The sequence below is a fragment of the Stenella coeruleoalba genome (genome assembly GCF_951394435.1).
Source record: "Stenella coeruleoalba genome assembly, chromosome: 4".
NCBI lineage: Eukaryota > Metazoa > Chordata > Mammalia > Artiodactyla > Delphinidae > Stenella > Stenella coeruleoalba.
Genome location: NC_137149.1, coordinates 99,670,349 through 99,694,229, shown reverse-complemented (window position 1 = coordinate 99,694,229; position 23,881 = coordinate 99,670,349). Strand labels below are relative to the sequence as shown.

The following is a 23,881-nucleotide window of genomic DNA, read 5'->3' as shown; positions in this document are numbered from 1 at the left end:
GAAAGGGTTTTCTAGGAAATACTGAACTTTCCTTTCCCTAAAAGTAGGCCAGAGTAAACAATCAAACTTTAAATGCAATAATCTTTCATACTTTAAACCAGCTGTTAAAAACAAAACAGGTCCAAAATGGAGTCACTTATGCTAAGCCCCACATCACCAAACCTAATTACACTTTTGGGCTTTTGCAGAAATGGAATCTTAAACTAGTCAATCAGGAATTACCTGATCAGCACTAGTGAGGTAGTCTTCCCGATGGACCCCAACTACGCCCTAAAGGAAAGCAACCTTCACACAACCAATTCACTTTTTTTTTTTTTTTTTTCTTTCGGTACGCGGGCCTCTCACTGCTGTGGCCTCTCCCGTTGCGGAGCACAGGCTCCGGACGCACCGGATCAGCGACCACGGCTCACGGGCCCAGCCGCTCCGCGGCATGCGGGATCCTCCCAGATCAGGGCATGAACCCGTGTCCCCTGCACCAGCAGGCGGACTCTCAACCACTGCGCCACCAGGGAAGCCCCCCAATTCACTTTTTGCTAGTATGATTTCCTTGTCCCGCCCTCTTCTGCCTATAAAAGTCTTTCATTTTATACAGCTCCTTTTTACCTACTAGATGAGATGCTGCCCAATTCCTGAATTGTTGGATAAAGCCAATATCTTTAAATTTTACTCAGTTGAATTTTTTTAACACAACTAATCTGAATGTCATTTTTTCCCCTTTAAGTCATTATCAGTTTAAGATGAATGCTGAAAGGATGATTGACATGATCTTTGGGGTTTGCTTTAAAATAGTCCAGATATCTTAAACAAGAGAGAGATGAAACAAGAATGAAAAATGTTGATACAATTTCTGAAATTCTAGAAGTTTATTATACTTTTCTTTGAGATTTTCCACAATAAAAAGTTTTAAAATTTTAGCTTTTTCTATTTTTCACTCTCTGAACTTCCTTGAGAGGGGTCCTGGCCACCGGAGGAGGAAAACTGCACAACCATTCCTTCGCAAACCTCTGCCTGTCTATTCCTGAAACCTCAGGAGGGGCTTTAATCTTTGTTATACAGGTTTCACCTGCTGTCCGAAAGCAGAGCGTTCCTATGAAACCTTTTGGAAGCCAAAATGGCATAAAGTGAGGAAGCAATTACCCTAGAAGACATTTTGCTAAGGAAATAAAGCACAGATGTTCAAATACACAGTTCAAAGCTATAGCAGGGAGATGCTGAGTACAGTGTCCCAAGACAGAGCTTGGTGATGCCACTGCAGCCTCTACTACGGCTGCTGTAAAACAAACGCCGACTACTATTTTAAATTTTCGCCTTTTCCCATAAAAGTGAAAATCACATTTCTTTCCACTAGCAAAAATAGGTACTAATATGGGTCTTCGGTAAAAGCGAAGCGGCCTGTTGTGAACTTTCTACCAGCGGAGGAATACCTGTATTCGTTATTAACATATAACAAGTATCTATAGATTTCATTTTAAAACAAAGAAAGCTGGCTTTCCGCACATAACCCAAGCTGGGGGGCGTGGAGGGGGCGTTATTAAATCTCCGCCAGTATTATCCCAACCTCTTTTTATAACCAGAGTATCACAATTCCTTCCAGGAACGGCCCTTTTGCCCCTCACGTCACAAGACTGTGGAGAAAGTGCAGAGCGTCGGTAGATATCCGTTCCAGGGCTCAGCCCTCCAGAGAAGGAAGCCTCGTCCTCTTCAGGCCTCAGTTTCCACCAAGTGAAAGAATAACCGGGCGATCATACCGGCCCCCGGCCCCTCCCGGCCCGCGGGCAGCCCTGCCCCGCCCCGAGGGCGGAGACCGGGCGGAGCAGCGCGCCCTCCTCCGCCTCCTCCCGACTCGCCGCTGCCCCTGGTGCCGGCGGCGCATGTGCCCGGCAACCCCTCCCCGGCCCTGGATTCCACTTCCCCTCCGCTCACGCTGCAGCCGCAGCCGCCTTCAGGCCCCGCGCCGCCTCCGGAGTCCATGGCCGGGACGCGCTGGGTGCTCGGGGCGCTGCTCCGGGGCTGCGGCTGCAACTGCAGCAGCTGCCGGCGCACCGGCGCCGCCTGCCTGCCCTTCTACTCGGCCGCCGGCTCATTCCCCTCGGGAGTCTCGGGCCGTCGCCGCCTGCTGCTGCTGCTCGGGGCCGCCGCGGCCGCCGCCTCTCACACGCGGGGCCTCCAGACTGGGCCTGTGCCGGCCGGGAGGCTGGCGGGGCCTCCCCCAGCGGCCGCCTCCGCCGCCGCCGCGGCCGCCGCCTCTTACCCGGCCCTGCGCGCCCCTCTGCTGCCGCAGTCGCTGGCGGCGGCGGCGGCGGCGGGCCCGGCGCGCGGTTACAGCCAGGTACGTGGGCGCCGAGAGGGGCCGCGCGCGGGACCCTTCCCCGGCAGTGCGCACGCGCCCCCGCGCCCCTCCGCGTGTGCCTCGCGTGCGCGCCCGGGGATCCGCGGCACGCGCCACAGCCCCCCGCCCGCTCCCACCCTCACCCGCCCAGTCCTCCTATTGGGCCCCAGAACAAGGGACGGTCTCCCAGCGCTCGGGTTTTCTCCTTGTTTTGTTCTCCTCTCGAGTCTCTGGTCGGTTGGGCAGTGTAAGTGTGGCTGGGGGTGAATGTTGAGGCCTTGTTTCCCGCCCGCCCATGGTAGGTTTTGTGAGGCTGTTGACGCCCCCACCGCGCATCTCTGTCGCTCTCCGCCCGCAGGTGGTGAAGTTGGGAGGCCGGACCCCCGGAGGGCTGGGACTCTCCGTGCCGCCCGAGCACTAGGCCTGGGCGGCCCTTGGTGCGCCTCGCGGCCCGCTGCTACGAAGGTTCACGCACACACTTGCGTGGGCTAGGTTTGTGGGGAAGGAGGCTGGACCCCAGCGCTCTCCTCGCTCTCGTGCCCCTTGGGAAAGGCGGGCTGCCCCAGTTACTGAAGGTCACCTCTGCACCTTCACTTCCTCTGACAGAAGGTCCTTTCGGACCGTGGGTCACCGCTGATGGGAAGGACAGTTTGGAGACTGACATTGGGGGAGGGGGACCGAGGAGAGGAGGCGTCTGGGGCTGAGGCGATGGTTTGGGGACCCAGGAGTGAGTCTACAGTATTTTTTTTTTTTTGAGTCAGTGTGTGCTTTAAGTACTCACATTGCAAATATTTTGTGCCTCGTAGGAAGCTTTCTTTTCTGCTTCTTACGTGGCATCTGGGAAATGTCCGCACACTTTTTGACTACCATGTTCCTGATGCCTTGGGTCATATTGTTAATTCAATTTGTGCTTCTCCTTGAACTTAGGGAAACTGGGAAGCTAATCAGCGTGGCTGCTGTCTGCCAGTGGCTGAGCTAATTGATTTGAATCCTGGCCCAATACTTTCTGCTGCCCTTTTCAGTGAAAGCTTGTGATGCTTATGGAATTCTGGGAAAATGGGGAATGTTGCTCTTATTAAAAAAAAAAGCAACAAAAAAACTGTCTCTAATAAGCCTTTGTGACCTTGTTACTCTCTTTACTTGATTATTTTTTTCTGTGAATTTGACTAGCATAATGATCTGTTGAGGCTCTGCTAGTAAGTAAGCCTCTGTGCTTACTTTTATTATTGATTGCACAAAATTATGTGTAAATTTCCATGAAAATGATGGGGATATACAAAGGAGTGAAGTATCTCTCTTTTTAGCCCCATAGAGTGCAAGTCACTTGACTTAAAGCCTGAGTTGTCTTCCCATGTTGATAATTGAAGTGCTTGTTGCATTCTTATTAAATAATGTATGAGGCCTCTGCTAGAGGTTTACATTTATCATTGACTCCTTAAAATTAGACATAAATCTTCGTGTAAATGGTAGGATGGTACAGAGAAATCTATTTCCTTAGCCTAGTAGAGTGCAAGTCTTAAAACCTGAGTTGTCTTCCCTGGTTATGGTTGTGCTTGTTGGAATCTTGTAACATTTCGGTTTTTGTTTAGTGTTGTAAAATAGAGTTCTTTGGGTATGTCTCAGGCTCCTGTTACCTCACACTACTGCTGTTGCCTTTTATGATCTTTCCCTTATTCAGTTGGTCTGACATACTAGTTGACAAATTAATCTTTCCAAGCATCCTGCTGTCTTGTTGATTTACACACTTCTAAATGTCTTTTATTAGCTCCCCTTTGCCTACCAGGTTAACGACACACACTGAGCTCAACCCTCAATTCCTCTGCTATGTGGTACCCAGTTTTTTTTGCCAGCTCATCTTCTTTGGCTCCTAATTGTACCCTACAGTTTAGCCAAATGGAATTATTGCTGTTTTGCAAATGGGCTTCTGTTCATACTGTTTCTTCCCCTCACTTCTCAAACTGGAATGCCTATCCTTTATATATTTCTCTCAGAATTCTAGCCTTCCTTCAAGGCTCATCTCATATCATGTCTTGATTCTTCTGTTGGTGCTCTGTTATGAATTTCTATAATATCTTGTACCTTAATTATAGCCCTTAAAGCATCTGTCTTGTGTGCTTGTCTTAGTCTGGATGGTACGCTTTTTGAGATGAGGGCCTAATTATGGTGTGCTGTGATTAGGAGATACATATTTGTTAAATTGAAGGGACCCCTGTTGTCCTGCCTTAACTAAAACACTATTATGAGGTGTACTTCGGGACTGATGAATTTAAAAACAAGCCTGGAATAAAATTTATGTCCTGCCAAACCATCAGGCTATACATGCTTGTTGCTTTAGGATGTACAATTTAAGCCAAAATAGGATGAGTTAGATTTATGAATTTTACTTCTTGCCTCTGAAATACTAATGGTCCCCAAATAATAATATCCAGGGTGTTAATTTGTAGAAACAAACTTTGAAAATAAATTTTCTAAGTAAGTTGTTCAAGAAATATTTCTACATTTCTTCATTTCTCTTGGAAGGAGTCCAAAACTACCTACCTGGAAGACCTTCCACCTCTCCCTGAATATGAATTGCCTCCGTCCAAGTTAGGAGAGGAAGTGGATGACGTTTATCTCATTCGAGCTCAAGGATTACCGTGGTCGTGCACTGTAGAAGATGTGCTTAGCTTTTTCTCAGGTATATTTTATGTATGTTTTGAATATGTAATTTCATCTGACTGAAAGGTAGTCCCATAAAATTCAAGTTAGGCTGTGCTGTAGACATCTTATTTGATGCATGGGAATTGTCTCATTCTGGCTGGTTACATATGCATAGTGACATCATGTGTATCATTTGTCATATATACCAGGTTGAATACCGAAAAAATTTTAATGTTAAAAAACTACATGATGCAAAACCAGTTTTCTCTGAAGTTTTAATACGTACATATCAAAAGGTGAAACCTGTTAGCGGGAATGTGTTAGTGAGAATATAGATTGGGTAGCTTTTTATGTAATAACATACATTTAGAATACAAGATCACTTAGCAAGTGATATAATTCCCTTAATAACATGTTTGAAGGTTTATGCATCTGTAGTTAAAGTTTCTGTATCTGACTGATTTTTAATTTTCCTCCCTCTTAAGAAGCCTTTAGAAGATGTTGCCTTAAATGTTCTAAAACAATGTAACTGTATTAAGTACCTGATATGCATTTGTGTGGATCAAGCAGTTTATAAAGCCACTTACATCTTCAGCTTGCTCCCAGTATAAGTAGTGTGCAGTATGGGGATGTCTTTCTTTGGTAATGAAAAGGGGGAAAAGTTAAATTATTCTTATAGGAGATATATTAGAGTTCTTATGGATATGATCATAACGAAAGAAGACACTTACGCAGAAACCGTATTTTAATTCCTTAAGTGATTTGAAACTGATTGTAGAAGCATTTGGAAGTCCATATTACATTTTGTATTGAGCCTAGCCTGATTTGCCATTTAATGATCAGGGGGTCATAAGCTTTTGTGCTAAGGTTCGCTTATTTCTCCACATGGAACATTTTAGAGACTACCAGCTCATCAGCATTTGGACGTCTTCAGTGATGGGGGTTTGTGTAAGGAAAATGACAGGCATTTTGGATATTGCTTTGTTTGGGTTTTGGAAGATTGCAATTCTAGTGACTTGTATGATTGATGTAAAACTTTGATTTCTGGTTTTAATTGATTTTACTCACATACTTTCAGACTGCAGAATTCGCAATGGTGAGAATGGAATCCACTTCCTCTTAAATAGAGATGGGAAACGAAGGGGTGATGCCTTAATTGAAATGGAGTCAGAGCAGGATGTGCAAAAAGCCTTAGAAAAACACCGCATGTACATGGGGCAGCGGTATGTGGAAGGTATGTGAAGTCGTGTTATAGCTTTTCGGGTTCATTACATTGACTGTACTTTTCAAGGCAGCTTCATTTGATCCTGTATTAGATATTATGAACAGTGAAGTAGTTAGATTCTATGAAAAACCCTTTTCCAGGGTGTGAAAATGAAGCACATAAATAATCTCAGTTTCTTATCTATAAAATGAGGGTGTTGACCCAGTTTACTTCAGAGGTTGTGATGTTACAGCTGGCGCATAGTAAATACTTGATAAATGTCATTTATTATTTTCTCCAGAGAAGTACGTAAGGTTAAAAATACTAGTTTTTAGATTCCTGGATAACTCACCCAGTGTGATTATTTTTTTAATGGCTTCTTCCTTTGTTATGTAAATATTGCATACCTTTTGTGCTCTTTTTCTTAGTATATGAGATAAACAATGAAGATGTGGATGCCTTAATGAAGAGCCTGCATGTCAAATCTACACCTGTGGTAAATGATGGTGTGGTTCGTTTGAGAGGACTTCCTTATAGTTGCAATGAGAAAGACATTATAGACTTCTTCGCAGGTGCTTTTCAGTTATATCGTGTTGGGGCCTCATATCTTTTCCCCCCATTGTTTCCTTCTTTATCTTAGGTGAACCTTCTCTTGGTAACTGCATGCAGTTATATTAGGTTGTTTAGGGGAGAACTCTTCACTTGGATTGCCAGTATTTATAGATTATATAAGTGTTTTGATCTAAAACACTGATCTTTGGGGGGTGTCATATTTCAAAATAATTTAATGTGGAGGTTTTTTTTTTTTTTTTTTTTTACTATTGAGGAAAATATCCTCTCATGAGAGTGGCTGTATTTGTCTTAGACAATAGTGATTTATATGATCTAAAAGCATTAACATCTAGGGAATTCCCTGGCAGTCCAGTGGTTAGGACTCTGCGCTTTCACTGTTGAGGGCGCGGGTTCAGTCCCTGGTCAGGGAACTAGGATCCTGCAAGCTGCACAGCACGTCCGTTTAAAAAAAAAAAAAAAGCATTATCATCTTAGGGGTAAAATATGCACCAGTAGTGATGTTAGTCTAAATCTCTGTATATAACTAATGGCAAAAAAACAAATTGTGTGTTTTAGATGGACTGCTTGGACCCTAAATGTTCTGGGAATGTGTGGGTGTTATTAGCTTTTGGCTGCATAATAATTTTCTTCCCATTAGGCATGTATTCAGCTTTGGGACTGGCAAAATAGGCCCACAATTTTACTAATAAACTTAAAAAGAAATTCTTAGTATTTGAATGAATGTGTTAAGTCTAAGAATAAAAAAGCTTCTGTTAGCAGCACTAATTTGTAATAATTTTTTGATATCCTAGGACTGAACATAGTAGACATTACTTTTGTCATGGATTATAGAGGGAGAAGAAAAACAGGAGAAGCCTATGTGCAGTTTGAAGAACCAGAAATGGCCAACCAAGCCCTTTTGAAACACAGGGAAGAAATTGGCAACCGGTGAGTGAAGCAGATACTAATGTTGCAGAAGGATCATATTGGCCAATACACTGGGTCGTTTTGATGAATGCAGTATAATATGACTGTAAAATTATCTAAACACAGAAAAAGTAGAGAGAGTAGTATGATGAGCTGTCAAATGCCCATCACTTAGATTAACAAATTCTTAACATTTGTTGTATTTGTTGCATCTGTTTTTTCAGTATGCATCTTTAAGAAAACATTTTTACATTATCCCAATATTATCACATTTAACAAAATTAGTGATAATTTATTATCTAGTGCCAGTCCATAATCACATGTTCCCATTTATACCCAAAATGTCTTTCTCCAGTTGCTTTTTTTTTTTCCCTCACCAGAATCTAGACATGGTCCATACGTTGTATTTGATTGTTATGCTTCCATTTCTCTTCAATTAGAGCAAATCCCCATTTCCTTTATTTTTATGTTCCCTCTCCCTTTTTATTATTATTATTTTTTCTTTTGGCTGCATGGAGCAGCTTGCTAGATCTTAGTTCCCTGACCAGAGATTGAACCCAGGCCCACGGTAGAGAAAGCATGGAGTCCTAACCACTGGACCACCAGGGAATTCCCCTCCCCCTTTTCAAGATGCAATTGGCTTTTGAAGAAATTGAGTCATTTGTCCTGTACAGTGTCTCACGTCCTGTGTTTATCCTTTTGCTTCCTCACAGTGTCACTTAACTTGTTCCTTTGCATCCTCTATTATTTCCTGAAAACTGGAAGTTAGACCTAAAGTCTTAGATTGATTCAGGTTAACAATTTTGATAATAGATACTCTATAGGCAATACTGTATACTGCATATCACATCACACTAGGATACACGTAGTGATGGGCTGAGTTCATTTCTGTTTTTTAGTTTTCTTTATTTCTTTTTCTCTTTTATTTTACTCTTTTTTTGTGTGCTCATTTGTGTTTTAACTTTGGGGGAGTACTCAAAAGTGTCAAATTTTAATTCATTGTCTTGCTTGTTTTCTGACCTTTTTTCTTGAATTCTTTGAAGTTTAAAAAAGTCATTCCAAAGTCGTTCTATTTCAGGATCTACGCATAGAATTGGTTCAAAGGTCTTTATTAAAAAATTTTTAATGAAGAAAATACATGCAAAACACACACCGCCCCCCTTAATTTTCTTTCAGTACTCTTCATATTTTCTTATAACTGGGAACACGTCAGTAATATGTTTTTATGTGGGAACATCAAGGCAGTGTATAGATCTCTTCAGTAAATTAAGAAATGTTGCACATCTGGGTCTGTAAATGCAAAGGATTTGTACAATTCAAGCTTAATAACCTAATTTGGAAAAGCATTGTTGAGAAAAAGAAAACTGGTTCCAGAAACTTGGATTTAACAGTTCCACAGCCAAACAGCAAGTTAGAATTGACATTTAGTTCATTAATTCTCAGTAGCCTCTTAGTGAAGTCCTGGGAGAAGTTAGCTCCTCATATATTGTGACTTTTAATATCTTAAACACATATGAATAATTTTCATAGAATTGAATTGTAAGACCTCAAGAGATTGTTAATCAACTGTAAAAAACAAAATGAAACCTTTCTCACTAGATTCTTGTCATACACACAGTTAACCTTTGCGTATTTGTCCGCATGAAGCAAAACAGGGTAGAAAACATTTGTTAAAATGCATATGAAGAAAACTTACCTTGGGAGGATTAAATCAGTGACCTGCTCTGTTGAGAGTACTTTTTCATGGGTGAATATCTATGTCCATTTTTACTTTATGCCCCACCTGTTGTCTTTGGACACCTCTGTTTGTTAGCTATCAGAAATAATATGTATGCATGTTTTATTTTAATTTATTTTATTTAAAAAAAAATTTTGGCTGCGTTAGGTCTTCGTTGCGGGCCTTCTCCAGCTGCAGCAAGCGGGGGCCGCTCTTCGTTGCGGTGCGTGGGCTTCTCATTGCGGTGGCTTCTTGTTGCGGAGCACAGGCTCTAGGTGCACGGTCTCCAGTAGTTGTGGCTCGAGGGCTCTAGAACGCAGGCTCAGTAGTTGTGGTACATGGGCTTAGTTGCTCCTCCGCATGTGGGATCTTCCGGGACACAGCAAGATCCACCTGCATTGGCAGGCAGATTCCTTTTTTTTTTTTTTTAACATCTTTATTGGAGTATAATTGCTTTACAATGGTGTGTTAGTTTCTGATTTATAACAAAGTGAATCAGTTATACATATACATATGTTCCCATATCTCTTCCCTCTTGCGTCTCCCTGCCTCCCACCCCTGTAGGTGGTCACAAAGTACCGAGCTGATCTCCCTGTGCCATGCGGCTGCTTCCCACTAGCTATCTATTTTACGTTTGGTAGTATATATATGTCCATGCCACTCTCACTTTGTCACAGCTTACCCTTACCCCTCCCCATATCCTCAAGTCCATTCTCTAGTAGGTCTGTGTCTTTATTCCTGTCTTACCCCTGGGTTCTTCATGACCTTTTTTTTTTCCCCTTAGATTCCATATATATGTGTTAGCATACAGTATTTGTTTTTCTCTTTCTGACTTACTTCACTCTGTATGACAGACTCTAGGTCCATCCACCTCACTGCAAATAACTCAATTTCGTTTCTTTTTATGGCTGAGTAATATTCCATTGTATATATTTGCCACATCTTCTTTATCCATTCATCCAATGATGGACGCTTAGGTTGCTTCCATCTCCTGGCTATTGTAAATAGAGCTGCAATGAACATTTTGGTACATGACTTTTTTTGAATTATGGTTTTCTCAGGGTATATGCCCAGTAGTGGGATTGTTGGGTTGTATGGTAGTTCTATTTGTAGTTTTTTAAGGAACCTCCATACTGTTTTCCATAGTGGCTGTATCAGTTTACATTCCTACCAGCGGTGCAAGAGTGTTCCCTTTTCTCCACATCCTCTCCAGCATTTATTGTTTCTAGATTTTTTGATGATGGCAATTGTGACTGGTGTGAGATGATATCTTATTGTGGTTTTGATTTACATTTCTCTAATGATTAATAATGTTGAGCATTCTTTCGTGTTTGTTGGCAATCTGTATATCTTCTTTGGAGAAATGTCTGTTTAGGTCTTCTGCCCATTTTTGGATTGGGTTTGTTTTTTTGTTATTGAGCTGCATGAGTGCTTGTAAATTTTGGAGATTAATCCTTTGTCAGTTGCTTCATTTGCAAATATTTTCTCCCATTTTGAGGGTTGTCTTTTGGTCTTGTTTATGGTTTCCTTTGCTGTGCAAAAGCTTTTAAGTTTCATTAGGTCCCATTTGTTTATTTTTGTTTTTATTTCCATTTCTCTAGGAGGTGGGTCAAAAAGGATCTTGCTGTGATTTATGTCATAGAGTGTTCTGCCTATGTTTTCCTCTAAGAGTTTGATAGTTGCTGGCCTTACATTTAGGTCTTTAATCCATTCTGAGCTTATTTTTGTGTGTGGTGTTAGGGAGTGTTCTAATCTCATACTTTAAATGTAACTGTCCAGTTTTCCCAGCACCGCTTATTGAAGAGGCTGTCTTTTCTCCACTGTATAGTCTTACCTCCTTTATCAAAGATAAGGTGACCATATATGCGTGGGTTTATCTCTGGGCTTTCTATCCTGTTCCATTGATCTATATTTCTGTTTTTGTGCCAGTACCATACAGTCTTGATTACTGCAGCTTTGTAGTATAGTCTGAAGTCAGGGAGCCTGATTCCTCCAGTTCCGTTTTTCGTTCTCAAGATTGCTTTGGCTATTCGGGGTCTTTTGTGTTTCCATACAAATTGTGAAATTTTTTGTTCTAGTTCTGTGAAAAATGCCAGTGGCGATCCTTATCAAACTACCACTGGCATTTTTCACAGAACTAGAACAAAAAATTTCACAATTTGTATGGCAGGCGGATTCTTAACCACTGGGCCACCAGGGAAGCCCTGCATGTTTTATTTTAAAAGAGTTCAATGTAAAGTTACTTTGTACCATTTATGCCTGTTCACTTTTGCTTTGACATAGATACATAGAGATATTTCCAAGCAGAAGGAATGAAGTTCGAACACATGTTGGTTCTCATAAGGGAAAGAAAACGGCATCTTCTCCCACTGCTAAGTATATAACTGAGCCAGAAATGGTCTTTGAAGAACATGAAGTAACTGAGGATATCCGACCCATGACGGCTTTTGAAAGTGAGAAGGAAATAGGTCAGGATTTGCCTCTTATTGAAACTCATTGTGTCTGCCTTGTACGTTTTGATATTTGTTAAAAAAAATTTTTTTATGACCATGTTGTATCAAATTGTAGATTATAGGACAAAGGAAATTGAGTTAAATGTTTAATTTAATATGCCTTTGAGTGTAGTATGTGCTATGAATACAGTCGTCCCTCAGTATCCCCAGGGGATTGGTTCCAGGACCCACCATGGATACCAAAATCCATGAATGGTCAAGTCCCATAGGCAGCCCTCCATATCCACGGGTTCCACATTCACAGATATGGAGGGTTGAAGATGGTCTTAATTATTTCATTGGTTTTTTTTTTTAATTTAATCATTTTTGCAGATTCTGTATCAAAACCTGGGTTGCACATATACAACAAAAAGAAGTAAGATGTCAACATTTAAACTTAAGGTGGGAAATGATGTGTGTAGAGAGCAGGATTGTTGATTAAAGTAAGGTGTTTTGTTTGCCTCTGTGTTTAATTATTCCTTTGATTCTTAATCCCAAAGCAACATTTGGAATCTTTAAAAGTTTGATAAATACTTTTTAAATTTGTGCTCTAGGATTATCCTGTTAACCATATTTATTCCTTTTTTTTTTTTCAAAGTGACTATAACCCAGGGAATTTCTCTTGTCTTTATTTTTACGTTCATAATCATTTTTCCGTCTCTCAGTTGTTAGAGAAAGGTACGTTCTTTTGTAACCTGGTAATGGTTTGAGACACTAAATCCTTATGAGTGTTCCGGTGATACTTGTTAGGCAGCAGAAATTTCAGATCATCTTGGCTTTTAAAATTGAAACCCTCTTCGTTACTAGGGTATTTCAAGAGTAATTGAGGATTTTGTCATAAAGGTCATTCCTAATTATAATCTGCTAATAACTTTTGAAGTGTTTATGTTCTTGACAGTGCTTTTTGTCCCATTTCTTAGAATTGCCTAAGGAGATGTCAGAAAAGATCCCAGAGACTGTTGATTTTGGAACTATGTCTTCACTACATTTTGTCCACATGAGAGGATTGCCTTTCCAAGCCAATGCCCAAGACATTATAAATGTGTGTGGCAGTAAGATATCCAATCTCAGTAGCTTTGAACAAAAGTTCTAAAGTTTTGAACTTCTATTTAGGGAAGGTAGAGAAGAAAAATATAGTATTTCTGCAGTATCTTTGGACAACAAGGTGGCATCTCCACAGTTGTGGGGCCTTGTTTTATTTTCTTTGGCTGAGAGGTGTGGGTTTTATTACATTCTAAGGTCATGTGTATAATGGATGATAACATTTCATAGGTGCAAAATAATATGGCGTAGGTTAAGTATTCAATGTAAAAAAGCTTGGTCTTTCTCTAAATTAGTTCAACCCATTCATTTTTTAAAATTAATTAATTAATTAATTTGGTTGCACCGGGTCTTAGTTGCGGCACATGGGCTTCTTAGTTGTGGCATGCGCAAACTTTTAGTTGTGGCATTGAGCCAGGGCCCCGTGCATTGGAAGCACAGAGTTTTATCCGCTGTGCCACCAGGGAAGTCCCTCAACCCATTCATCTTTGAGTTTAAGAAAAGGAGACTCCGAGAGCATTTGTCACAGGGCAGTTGTATACTAGACACGAATCTAGTACTCCTAAATGCCTGGAGTTATCATTACACCATATAGCCTTCTTGCATCCAGCTTCCCTGATTTTTGAGAAAAGGAATTTTTAAAATATTTTCATTTTATGATAGGTACTCTATGAAATGAAAAGATGAAATAACAGAGTCCTTATTGACTTCCTGAACTCCAGGATGTGTGCTTAAGGTAGATTAAAATCTAGGATCCATTTAGTAGTGGGGCCTCAGAATTAGTTAGTAGTGGGGCCTCAGAATTTGTCTTTATTACTTCAAAAAACCTATTAAGAATCATATTTTTACCTAAATGAAGGTTGCACAGTCTCATTAAAGAATTGGTTTGGTTTGGAATATTAACCACTCAGTGTGGTAGCTCTGTTTAGGTAGTGCTGATAAGAAACTTATTATCAGCTCCATGTTTGATTAAAACATGGTAAAAATGAATTATTAAGAAATGAAGTGTAGGGACTTCACTGGTGGTCCAGTGGCTAAGACTCCGCACTCCCAATGCGGAGGGACCCAGGTTCGATCCCTGGTTAGGGAACTGGATCCCATGTGCCACAGCTAAATGTCCCGCATGCCACAAGTAAGATCCAGTGCAGCCAAATAAATAAATCAATCAATATTTTAAAAAAAATAGAAATGAAGTATATTTGACGGACAGTTTTTAGAAACGGGAAAGGAGGTGTGTGGGAGGAATAATAAAAGTGGTCCTTGTTGGTATAAAGAAAAGTTTGATAACTATTGTATATTATTGTATTGTGTATATAGTTTAAGTTCTCTGTGAACAGATACTTGAAATGTAGCCGTGAGTTCTCAGAAGATCAGAAGAGCCAGCAGAGGTAGTAGATGTGTAACTACATTGTTGCTTAAAGAGATTTCCTACAAATAAATTTATCAGGTGTATGAATGAAAGTCTGAAAGAAAAATGCAGAGCCACCAGACTTCTAGAAATTGACCTAGTAACATTATGTTCCTTTTGGCTTCCTTTGTTTGTTGTTTAGTTTTTTGCTCCACTGAAGCCTGTTAGAATCACCATGGAATACAGTTCCAGTGGGAAGGCCACTGGAGAAGCTGATGTGCACTTCGAAACCCACGAGGACGCTGTTGCAGCTATGCTCAAGGATCGGTCCCATGTTCGTAAGTGCTGCCCATGGTTTTTGTTATTTTTGATGTCTATCTTTGTTTACAAATGCCTTTCTCTGTTTTTTGTGGGGTTTTTTTGTTTCTTTTGTTTTGAGAAAAGCCAGCATAAAGCACTTTTATTGCAATAATAAATCTTGAAACTCATATGTAGTGCAGGGGGGTAGAAGTAGGGGTGGAGGAATAAGCAGCAGTTTCGCTCACCAGATCACTACACAGGACAGCACAGGGATGAGAGAGGGGGAAGGAGAAGCCAGGAAACTCTGAGATCAGCAGGGGGAGCTGAGCATCAAAAAACAGGAGATGCTGAAGCTGTGATGACCAGCATCATTTTCTGAAGACAACACTCAGGGATTTGTCATGATGGCTGGGCTTTCATAGGTGTTAAGTGTCTACAAACAGTACCTTCAATTTAACTTTCGATTAAAGTTCTTAAAATTAGGAAGTGGAGCTTGGATAGCTGTGAGATTACAAAAGTCCTAAATATCCATTAGAAAAACCACGGGATGGGAAAAAAAGCCAGGTCATGAAGAAGGCTTCAGAGGTCCCTGCTGGCCTGGGGACAGACACCTGTAGTGTCCAACATCTCAGTGAAAACGATCTGCTTTCAAAAGGCAGAGGGTTAAGAACGGATCCTTTTTTGTCATTCTCAGACCATAGATATATTGAATTGTTCCTGAATTCATGTCCGAAAGGAAAATAAGACTTCCAGGGATTCCAGAAAATAAGGTAAACTTAAGAGGTGCAATTGTGTAAATTATTTTCAGTTGATAAGTTAATCATTAACTCACAGATTTATAATATGGTTGAAAACCATTTTAATAAACATCAAACTAATCATGATAATTGAAGTCTGACTATAGGGAATGAAATTCTCCTGGGAAATAGAATTCATTATGATCATACAGTAGCTTTGAGTATTTTCCCCATTAGAATCTTTTTGCATCATTCCCAACATTCATCATGCTATGTGCTTAAAAAGAACTTTTCATCTTTAGTAGCTGTATGTTATAATACACTGAAAATGTGCCTTGTGTTAGCTTGTCGTCCTATAAAATTTACATACATTTCCTCAGTTCTAAGATATTTTTTAGATATCTGAAACCAGGGTGTGTCATGGATTTGTACACTTAATGTAACACTGCTTCTTTTCCTGAAATGGTGTTATGAAAATTGTCCTAGGAAGTACATAGATTTCAGAGTTTTATCTGTGACAAATCAACTAAATATGTATTGATGTCCCTTCCCTGACTCAGTGCCATGTGTTCTCTTTTTCCCCATAAAATCTTTTAATATATTGTATTGTGATCATTTTTCTACATGTGATGGGGCTTTCCTTTAAGACACTTACCTGTAGTGATTTCTTGAAAACACATGGGGCATTTGTTTACTATAGTTGTCATAGGCTATTTTTGGATATAAAGTCCCACAATCTCGTGGGACTTAAATATTTACATTAGCTAAAATCTATGCAAAATATATTCTGCGCCCAACTCTGAAAATCTGCTATCTTCATAGCAGGCTGCAAACACTAATGCCTAACTAATTTTCTTCACCTTAGCTTAATTGGTTTGTCAGATAACTTGCAATAAATCAGAAAGAAAAAAAACTATTGAATTTGTAGTTTTAAGTGGTATGGGAACTTGCGCAACACATTTTCATTTTGAGTAAGCATGCAACATTTTTTGTTTTATTTTCAGGATGAAGCAAGAAGCATTTCATTTGCACATCTTTCTTGGACATGGGATCTAAAGTTCCAGGTTTTTAGCAGCAACTGCTAGAGAAACCATTTGGGGGTTTGGGGTTAATTGCTTATAAGAAAAATTCCATAGTGGACTGTTTAGAAAGAAAAAGGAAAGATTCAGTTTGGGATTATGAAATAAACCACAGATTTACTTTTTTGTTTAAACTGTCCAGGATCTGATTAAAAAATCTGGTCTTTATTTTATATGATTAAACAGTTTTCATAGACGATTTGTGACCCAGTGTAAAGACTACATATTTTTATTCAGCGCTGTCCTTTAAAATCTTTCTCCCATTTTAAAAATGATCTGTTTGAGGTTTTGTTTTTTGCCTGTGAATTAAGAGCTCTGATGTGAAACTTTTTATGGAATGAAATACTGATTATTTTAACCAAATACTCACCAAAGCAAGGAAAGGTTTCAGACCTTTGAACCATTATGGTTTGGCAGAGTTATTTTAATTTTAGGTGTATTTGGTTACTTAGATAGGGGTAGGAATTTTAAAAAAATCAAAACAAAAAACAAATACCACAGGTTAGTGAGTGTAAATGACAACAGTTTGGCAGTTTTATGTCTTTAGAAATGTTTTGCCTTTCTAAGCCTTGTGCTGAAGGCATTTAACATTGGTGCCTGTATAATTAAGGAGGCAATTATAGTCTTAATGTAAAAGTTGTCTGACCCCTGCCCCCCCACCTGTTTTTGGTTTTGGGGTAGACCTTAAGGTGTGTGTTAGTCTCAGTACTGTGAAGTGACATGTCATAACAGTCCTGACTGGTAAGGACATTAATGGCTTCACTTGAATTTAAACCAGCTCTAGATAGGAAAAAATCTGAGTCTCATTTGCTTTTTCAGTGGGGTAGCACATCCCATATTTTAGAACAAGTAGGGGTGCCTTGCTTAACTACAAATAGCATTTAATGTATAATCGTGTGAAAGGATTATGGATAAAGCTGTATTTCTGTCACATTGTGGCAGTACTTTCTGCTTTAATATTAAACAGCTTGTTATTTAAATATTGGATCAAAATGGCTGGCTTCAAAATGTAGTCATTAATAAACTAACTTTATGTGTACCTGTGTAGGAGAATCAAAGTCCTGTATGTTTTCTTTGCCTTGTTCCTGTTCTCAGGGTGACGACTGTCACGTGGTTACCAGGAGATGCAGTTCTAGTTCTTAAAGTTTAATTAGCCCAGATTTCTGAGAGGTGGTATCTGGAAGAGAGATTATGTCTTCTCTCACTTAATACATAACCATCTTTGATTACCAGCTAAGATACGGAATCACTGTACTGTAAGTAGTCAATAAATGAAGGCTTGTTTCAGGCTGAAGATTACCTAAGAGTATTTATTTTGGAGTGTGTGAATCAACCTAGTACATTTTTATTACATCAAGTCCTGGTATATTATTATAAGAAGAAATGGTTAATTTGTAATTGTGTTTGCTTTTATCATCCTGTAAGAGCATGATTCAGTCAACCAGCTTAACATCTTCCGTATTACGACCTAAATAGAAATGTATTTTCATATGTGGTTGAATGTATTGAGCTATAAGAACTGGTGTCTGTAGCCATATGAGCTACTAGAATGCGATCTTTTCTTTCTCCCTCTAGCAGTAGGTCTGTGGAAAAAAATCTGTAGTGTTGATTAGGATTGGGGTTGGTGAGGAATTAATTCATTTGCAATTACTTTATTTTAAACCTAATGAGGGACTTCCCTGGTGGTCTAGTGGTTAAGACTTCATGCTCCCAATGCAGGGGGCCAGAATTAGATCCCTAGTCAGGGAACTAGGTCCCGCATGCCGCAACTATAGACCCGGTGCAGACAAATAAATACGTAAAAATAAAAAAGATAATGAGTTTCCCTTGCACATCTCTCTGAAAAGAATGAGAGCAAAGCATTAATACATTACGTGGTGGGTAAGCTTGAAGTGTGTATCTTCTTGTCACACTAGTGGCCAAGTTCTCAGAAAAAAGGTGGGCGTTCTTGGGAAGTCATCTTATGAATTCATATACTTTCCTGTACTTCCTTTAGTAGGTTATTGCTCATAATTTACATTAGTAAATGAATAATTGCTGACAAGGCAAATTACTAGAAAATTACTAGAAAGGGAAGAAAAACAGATAATAGAATAAAAGTAATCTTTTATTTTTATCCCATCTAAAGACATACTTCTTCCTCTTGAAATTTGACAAGACTGGATTATGCATCATCATTTGCTATTGAAAGAAATAATGACAGTGAATTTTGCTCTTCTCTTTGGGTCCTCTTTGTCTTTATAATTTCCTTTGTGGTAAAGCTCTCAGAAATAGTGGGGTTGGATATGTCCAGGTTACCCATATCCTGCTTTGGCTAGCTCAAAGGAATTGCAAGGGAAGACGCATAAGGAGCATGTAAATACCAAGGAGAAGATTGTTGAAGATTGTGATCTGATCTGATATACTCACTTCTGCCAGGGAATTAAGCAGAACCATTTTGTGCTTGTCTTTCCACGTCTGGGTCAGACGCTTCTGCCAGGTGGCAAGGGAGACTGATTCTGCTGTGGAGCAGTAGGCTCTAAATCCTTCTCACTTCTGTGGTGTGGAGAGAAAGAAGCAGGAGAAAGCCACTTCCATCTATGTGACATTTTGAGGCAGTGACCCTGCTTATTATTAGTTAACATGCCCTATTGGCATCCTCTGCCCTAAACAGTCCCTTAGCGGGTTCTCACTTGGAGATTTTTCTCTGGATTACATCTTGATCATTTTATAATTTAAAACATTCCATTATTTTGAGAGTTTTCCCTAAATTATGTGAAAGGGTTCACGTTCAATTGGTAGGGCCTGTGTTATAGAGTAGAGTGGTATCTCTCAGCAGTAAAGTGCCTAAGTTCCAGGGCTTTGAAAAAAAAAATTGCTCTAATGTAGTAGGAATACATTTTTCCCGCCTGAATTCAGCAGATCAGAAAATAAATCTCTGAAGTTTGTACGAAGGGAATAAAGCTGCTATAAATATTTGTGTGTAGGTTTTTATGTATACATAAGATTTCAACTCATTTGGGTAAATACCAAGGCGTGTGATTGCTGGATCATATGGTAAGACTATGTTTAGTTTTGTAAGAACCTGCCAAACTGTCTTCCAAGATGGCTGAACCATTTTGCATTTCTACCAGCAAAGAATGAGAGTTCCTGTAGCAACTCATCCTTGCCAGCATTTGGTGGTGTCAGTGTTTTGAATTTTAGCTATTCTAATAGGTGTGTAGTGATACTTAGTTTTAATTCGCAGTGCCATGATGTGCAGGATGTTGACATCTGTATATATTTGCATCGGCATATTGTCTTTGGTGAGGTGTGCAGATCTTTTGCCCAGTTTTTTTAGTTGGGTGGTTTTCTTACTGAATTTCAGGAAGAGGATATAGGAAGGTTTAATTTGGTTCTTAAACCTCGATGATACGAAAATAAATAGAATAATTTTTAAATTTTGTGGTTTTTTGAAGGAAATAAAATTCAAGAGATATGAAGGGCTATACGGTGAGCAGTTTCCTTCCCATCCTATACTTCAGCCACTTAGTTCCCCTTCTCAGGCAACCCTGTTATCAGTTTCTAATGTAGACTTCCAGTGATTTTACTGTATAGATAAGCAAATATTAATAGGCATTTTCATTTATTTAAAAAATATAAATTATAGCATAGTATGCATACTATTCTGTACATTTCTTCCCATTTAATTTTACATTCTAAATATTTTATATCCGTATATAAAATCCTTCCTCATTTTTTAAAATGATTGTACAGTGTGGGTGTATTTCATTTAACCTGTCCTTACTGATAAAGATGTAAATTGTTTCCAACCTTTTGCTGTTATACTGCTGAAATGAATTACCTTGTATAAATTTGTATCATTTTGTACATACATAAATTTCTCTGTAGGATAAATGATCAGAGTATGTGCACTTGTAATTTATATCTAAAATTCAATTGATATCTATAATTTGTTTTTCCTTAGTTTGCACCAGCAATGCAATGCAAGTGTCCATTTCCCCATAGCCCCCCCAACACAGTGTATTAGCAATCTGTTCTTTGCCAATCTGCCAAGGTTAAAAAAAACACACAGAATGGTATTCTCTTATGATGGAGCATTTCTTCATGTTTAAGGGGCTTTGGGATTTTTTTTCTTACAAATTTGTCTTCATATCCTCTCCCCATTTTTCTTTTTCTCTTATAATCCCCATCTACTTATCCTCATTAATTTTAAATCAACTTCAAGACAGCATCATTTTATCTGGATATATTTCAGTGTACATCTCTTTTAAAAAAAAGACTTTAAAAAGTACCATCATTCCTAAAAATACTAATTTCTTATCAAATATCTATATGAAATGTCATTTTATATTTGACATTTGAATCATGATCTGAACAACAGTCCACACATTGCAATGGTTATTATGTCTCTTTTTTCCCCTGCAACATGTTTTAATAAAAAAATTCAAGTATCTGGAAAAGTTAGATTAAAAACATGCCTATACCTACCACCTAGATTCTACAAGTAACATTTTGCCATATTTTCTTCATCATGTATCTGTGCACCCATCAGTCTTTTTTCTTTATGTGTGTCAAAGTTGTAGACATCTATACTTGAATCTTAAGCTTTGTGGCATCCATATCATTAAGTAGACTTCTTGTTCTTGAGGTAAAATTTACAGTGAATTGAACAAATATTAATTTGATGAGTTTTGACATACAGCTGTGTAACCCAAACCCCTTATACAAGCTATGGAACATTTCCATCACGTCAGAAAATTTCTGTAGTCAATTCCTGTACCTCTCCCATCCCTTTTTATTAGGATTTTGTCTTCACCATAGATTAGTTTGGCCTATTCTAGAACTTCATAGAAATGGAATCAGTATGTATTATTGTGTAAATTTCTTCCTCTCAGCATGTGTTGAGATTCATCTATGTGTTTCAGCTCTTTGTTCCTTTTCATTGTTGAGTAGTATTCCATTGTATGAATATGCTATAGTTTAACCTTTCACTTGTCGGGTGAACAGCTTGTGGGCGCTGGGCTGTTTCCAGTTTTTGGCTATTATGAATAAAGTTGCTGTGAATATCCTGTGCAAGGCTTCTTGTGGACCCACGTTTTAATTTCTTTTGGGTAAGTACTTAGTAGAATATCCTAAATTGCAAGGTTGATACATTTTTAATTTTACTAGAAATTGACATACCCTTTTCCAGAGTGGTCATCCTGTTTTAAACACCCGCAAACAATATGAGAGTTCCAGTTGGTCCACATCCTCACCATCTGATGTTTTCAGCCTGTAATTTTAGCCATTCTGTAGATAGTGGTATTTCATTGTGGTTTTCATTTGCTGTCCCAATAAATGATGTTGAGCATATTTTCATAAGCTTATTGACCATTCAGATATCTTTAGTGAAATTGAAGTGCCTGTTTCTTATTTCTTTTAATCTTAATGTTTCCCCTTCCATTTCTTTTTTCCCTTCTTATTTGTTGAAGAAATGCAATAAACCTTTAGAGGTTTTCCACAAGCTGAGTTTCGCTGATGGCCTTTCAGTGATGTTAAATGAGCACTTTTCTATTGTGTTTGGTCTTTTTCTTAATTAATTGGCTTAATTGGCAGGAGACCTTGCAATGAGCTGGCTTTAAATACTGCCCCCCCCCACCCCCTGACAGTTTGTCACTTTATTTGCTTATCATGGCAGAAATTGTTTTTATGTGGTAGATTTCTTAAATCTTCCCCTTTTATGGCTTCTAGGTTCTGTGTCAGAATTAGGACATTCCGGTGAAATGATTTTGAAAGCACCTGGTGATAAAGCATGAAGTTGTGTAGCCAATGTAGACTGTAGAATATGGACAGCTCAGTGAAACCCACAAGGATCACCAAGGTACATTTAAGAATAAGCTTCTCAAATGATCCAGACTAAATTTGAAGCCTGTGAAACTTCACAAGTGTATTCAAAGACTTGTGATCCCAAAACGTGCTTGGTTCTAACTGAAATAAAGAGGCTGTCAACCCTTCTGCCACTTGATGATGACATTTGGGAATAAAGACCAGAACTGAGAAACCAAGTTACTCAGAATTTCTGATAGGCTGGCAGTAATTCCATCCATTTCTTGTCCCCTCAAGAGAGCAAATGGGGGAATACAAGTGATAATATTGGGCTAATTTTTAACCTGCTCTAATTTACAGGAGTAAACTATTTGTGATAGACCTTATAATTGAATATGAATGATCCTAATCTGCTGAAAAGCAGCACCCCAAAATGGCATGGTAGTACTGCTGCCTGGAGACTTGTTCAGTCTTTCTACCCCACTACCCATTAGAGTCCTGAGTCCTCTCTCTTTACCAAGCTTAGTTATTAACTCAGGAATCTGACCTCCTCAGCACTGCTTACAGTTGGTCTCTGGTTCTATTTTTAACTATGTTTACATTTCAAGATGATATGCTGTCTTTGAATAAAGTTTGTCTTTTATTCTAGGTATAGAAACTGTGCTTATCAGATCCTTGATTTCTGATTTGGTAGATTGACATGCTTGCAAAATCTCTTATACGAAAGTAATTAATGTGTTAACAACAAAATCAACTGTCCTCAGGAATGTTGAGAATAAAATAGAAAACCTCAATAATTGACAATCCCCAAGCTAACAAATGTCTAAGAATCATTAAGATTTGACCTGGGAGAACATTTGTGGGGTTATTAGGCTAAGTTATTAGAAAGATGCTTTACTATATATCAAAACATGCCACTTACTTCTGAAATATAATTCTTTAAAAAGGGCTACATTTTCTCTTGGGCAAAGCTGAAATGAGGCTGTAATATAGGCGAGGGCCCTGAGAGTTACTTCAAAATCATTAGGCCATACCTGGAGTCCTTTTACAGAATGGTTAAATTCCCTTTTAAGAATTTAAATCATACATTTTTTTCCTGACTTTCACTATTTTTTATTACTAGGTGTTTTTTATTTCCATTAAATTTTTTTTTAAAAAATTGAAGTATAGTTGATTTACAATGTTGTATTAGTTTCAGGTGTACAGCAAAGTGATTCAGTTATACATATCTATATCTATCCTTTTTCAGATTCTTTTCCCATATAGGTTATTAGAAAATACTGAGTACAGTTCCACGTGCTGTAAATTAGGTCCTTGTTGGTTATCTGTTTTATGCATAGCAGTGTATATATGTTAATCCCAAACTCCTAATTTATCCCTCTCCACTGCTTTCCCCTTTGGTAACCATAAGTTTGTTTTCTATGTCTGTGGGTCTATTTCTATTTTGTATATGTTAATTTGTATCATTTTTTTTTAGATTGCACTAATAAGTGATATATACTTGTCTTTCTCTGTCTGACTTACTTCACTCAGTTTGATAAATCTCTAGGACCATACATGTTGCTGCAGATGGCATTATTTCATTCTTTTTTTAGCTGAGTAATATTCCATTCTTTATCCATTCATTGATGGACATTTAGGTTGCTTCCATGTCTTGGCTATTGTAAATAGTGCTGCAGTGAACATTGGGGTGCATGTATCTTTTCAAATTATCATACATTTTTATAA

The 23,881-nt window shown here is 38.8% G+C and overlaps 1 protein-coding gene across 2 annotated transcripts; it reads left to right on the top strand.

Moving 5' to 3' along the window:
• The first annotated feature begins 1,879 nt into the window (after positions 1-1,879).
• Positions 1,880-21,678, top strand: GRSF1 (G-rich RNA sequence binding factor 1). 2 transcript variants are annotated; one of them, XM_079919772.1, is made up of 10 exons: positions 1,880-2,329; positions 4,850-5,006; positions 6,048-6,203; positions 6,602-6,745; positions 7,538-7,673; positions 11,653-11,837; positions 12,782-12,903; positions 14,453-14,588; positions 15,245-15,320; positions 16,292-21,678. In XM_079919772.1, the coding sequence occupies exons 1-9, from the start codon at positions 1,970-1,972 to the stop codon at positions 15,292-15,294; spliced, it is 1,446 nt and encodes a 481-aa protein (XP_079775898.1). In that variant the 5' UTR covers positions 1,880-1,969; the 3' UTR covers positions 15,295-15,320; positions 16,292-21,678. The 2 variants fall into 2 exon arrangements, with proteins under 2 accessions (XP_079775898.1, XP_079775897.1); XM_079919771.1 differs by lacking the exon at positions 1,880-2,329 and adding an exon at positions 2,610-2,627.
• The last annotated feature ends 2,203 nt before the right edge of the window (positions 21,679-23,881 follow it).

What these genes read in the sequence shown, in the direction of transcription:
- GRSF1 (XM_079919772.1), top strand. Translation starts at nt 1,970, where the DNA reads ATGGCCGGGACGCGCTGGGTGCTCGGGGCGCTGCTCCGGGGCTGCGGC. An exon ending in GGGGCAGCGGTATGTGGAAG is followed by an intron (nt 6,204 to 6,601) that starts GTATGTGAAGTC and finishes TCTTTTTCTTAG; the next exon opens with TATATGAGATAAACAATGAA. An exon ending in TGAAAGTGAGAAGGAAATAG is followed by an intron (nt 11,838 to 12,781) that starts GTCAGGATTTGC and finishes CCCATTTCTTAG; the next exon opens with AATTGCCTAAGGAGATGTCA.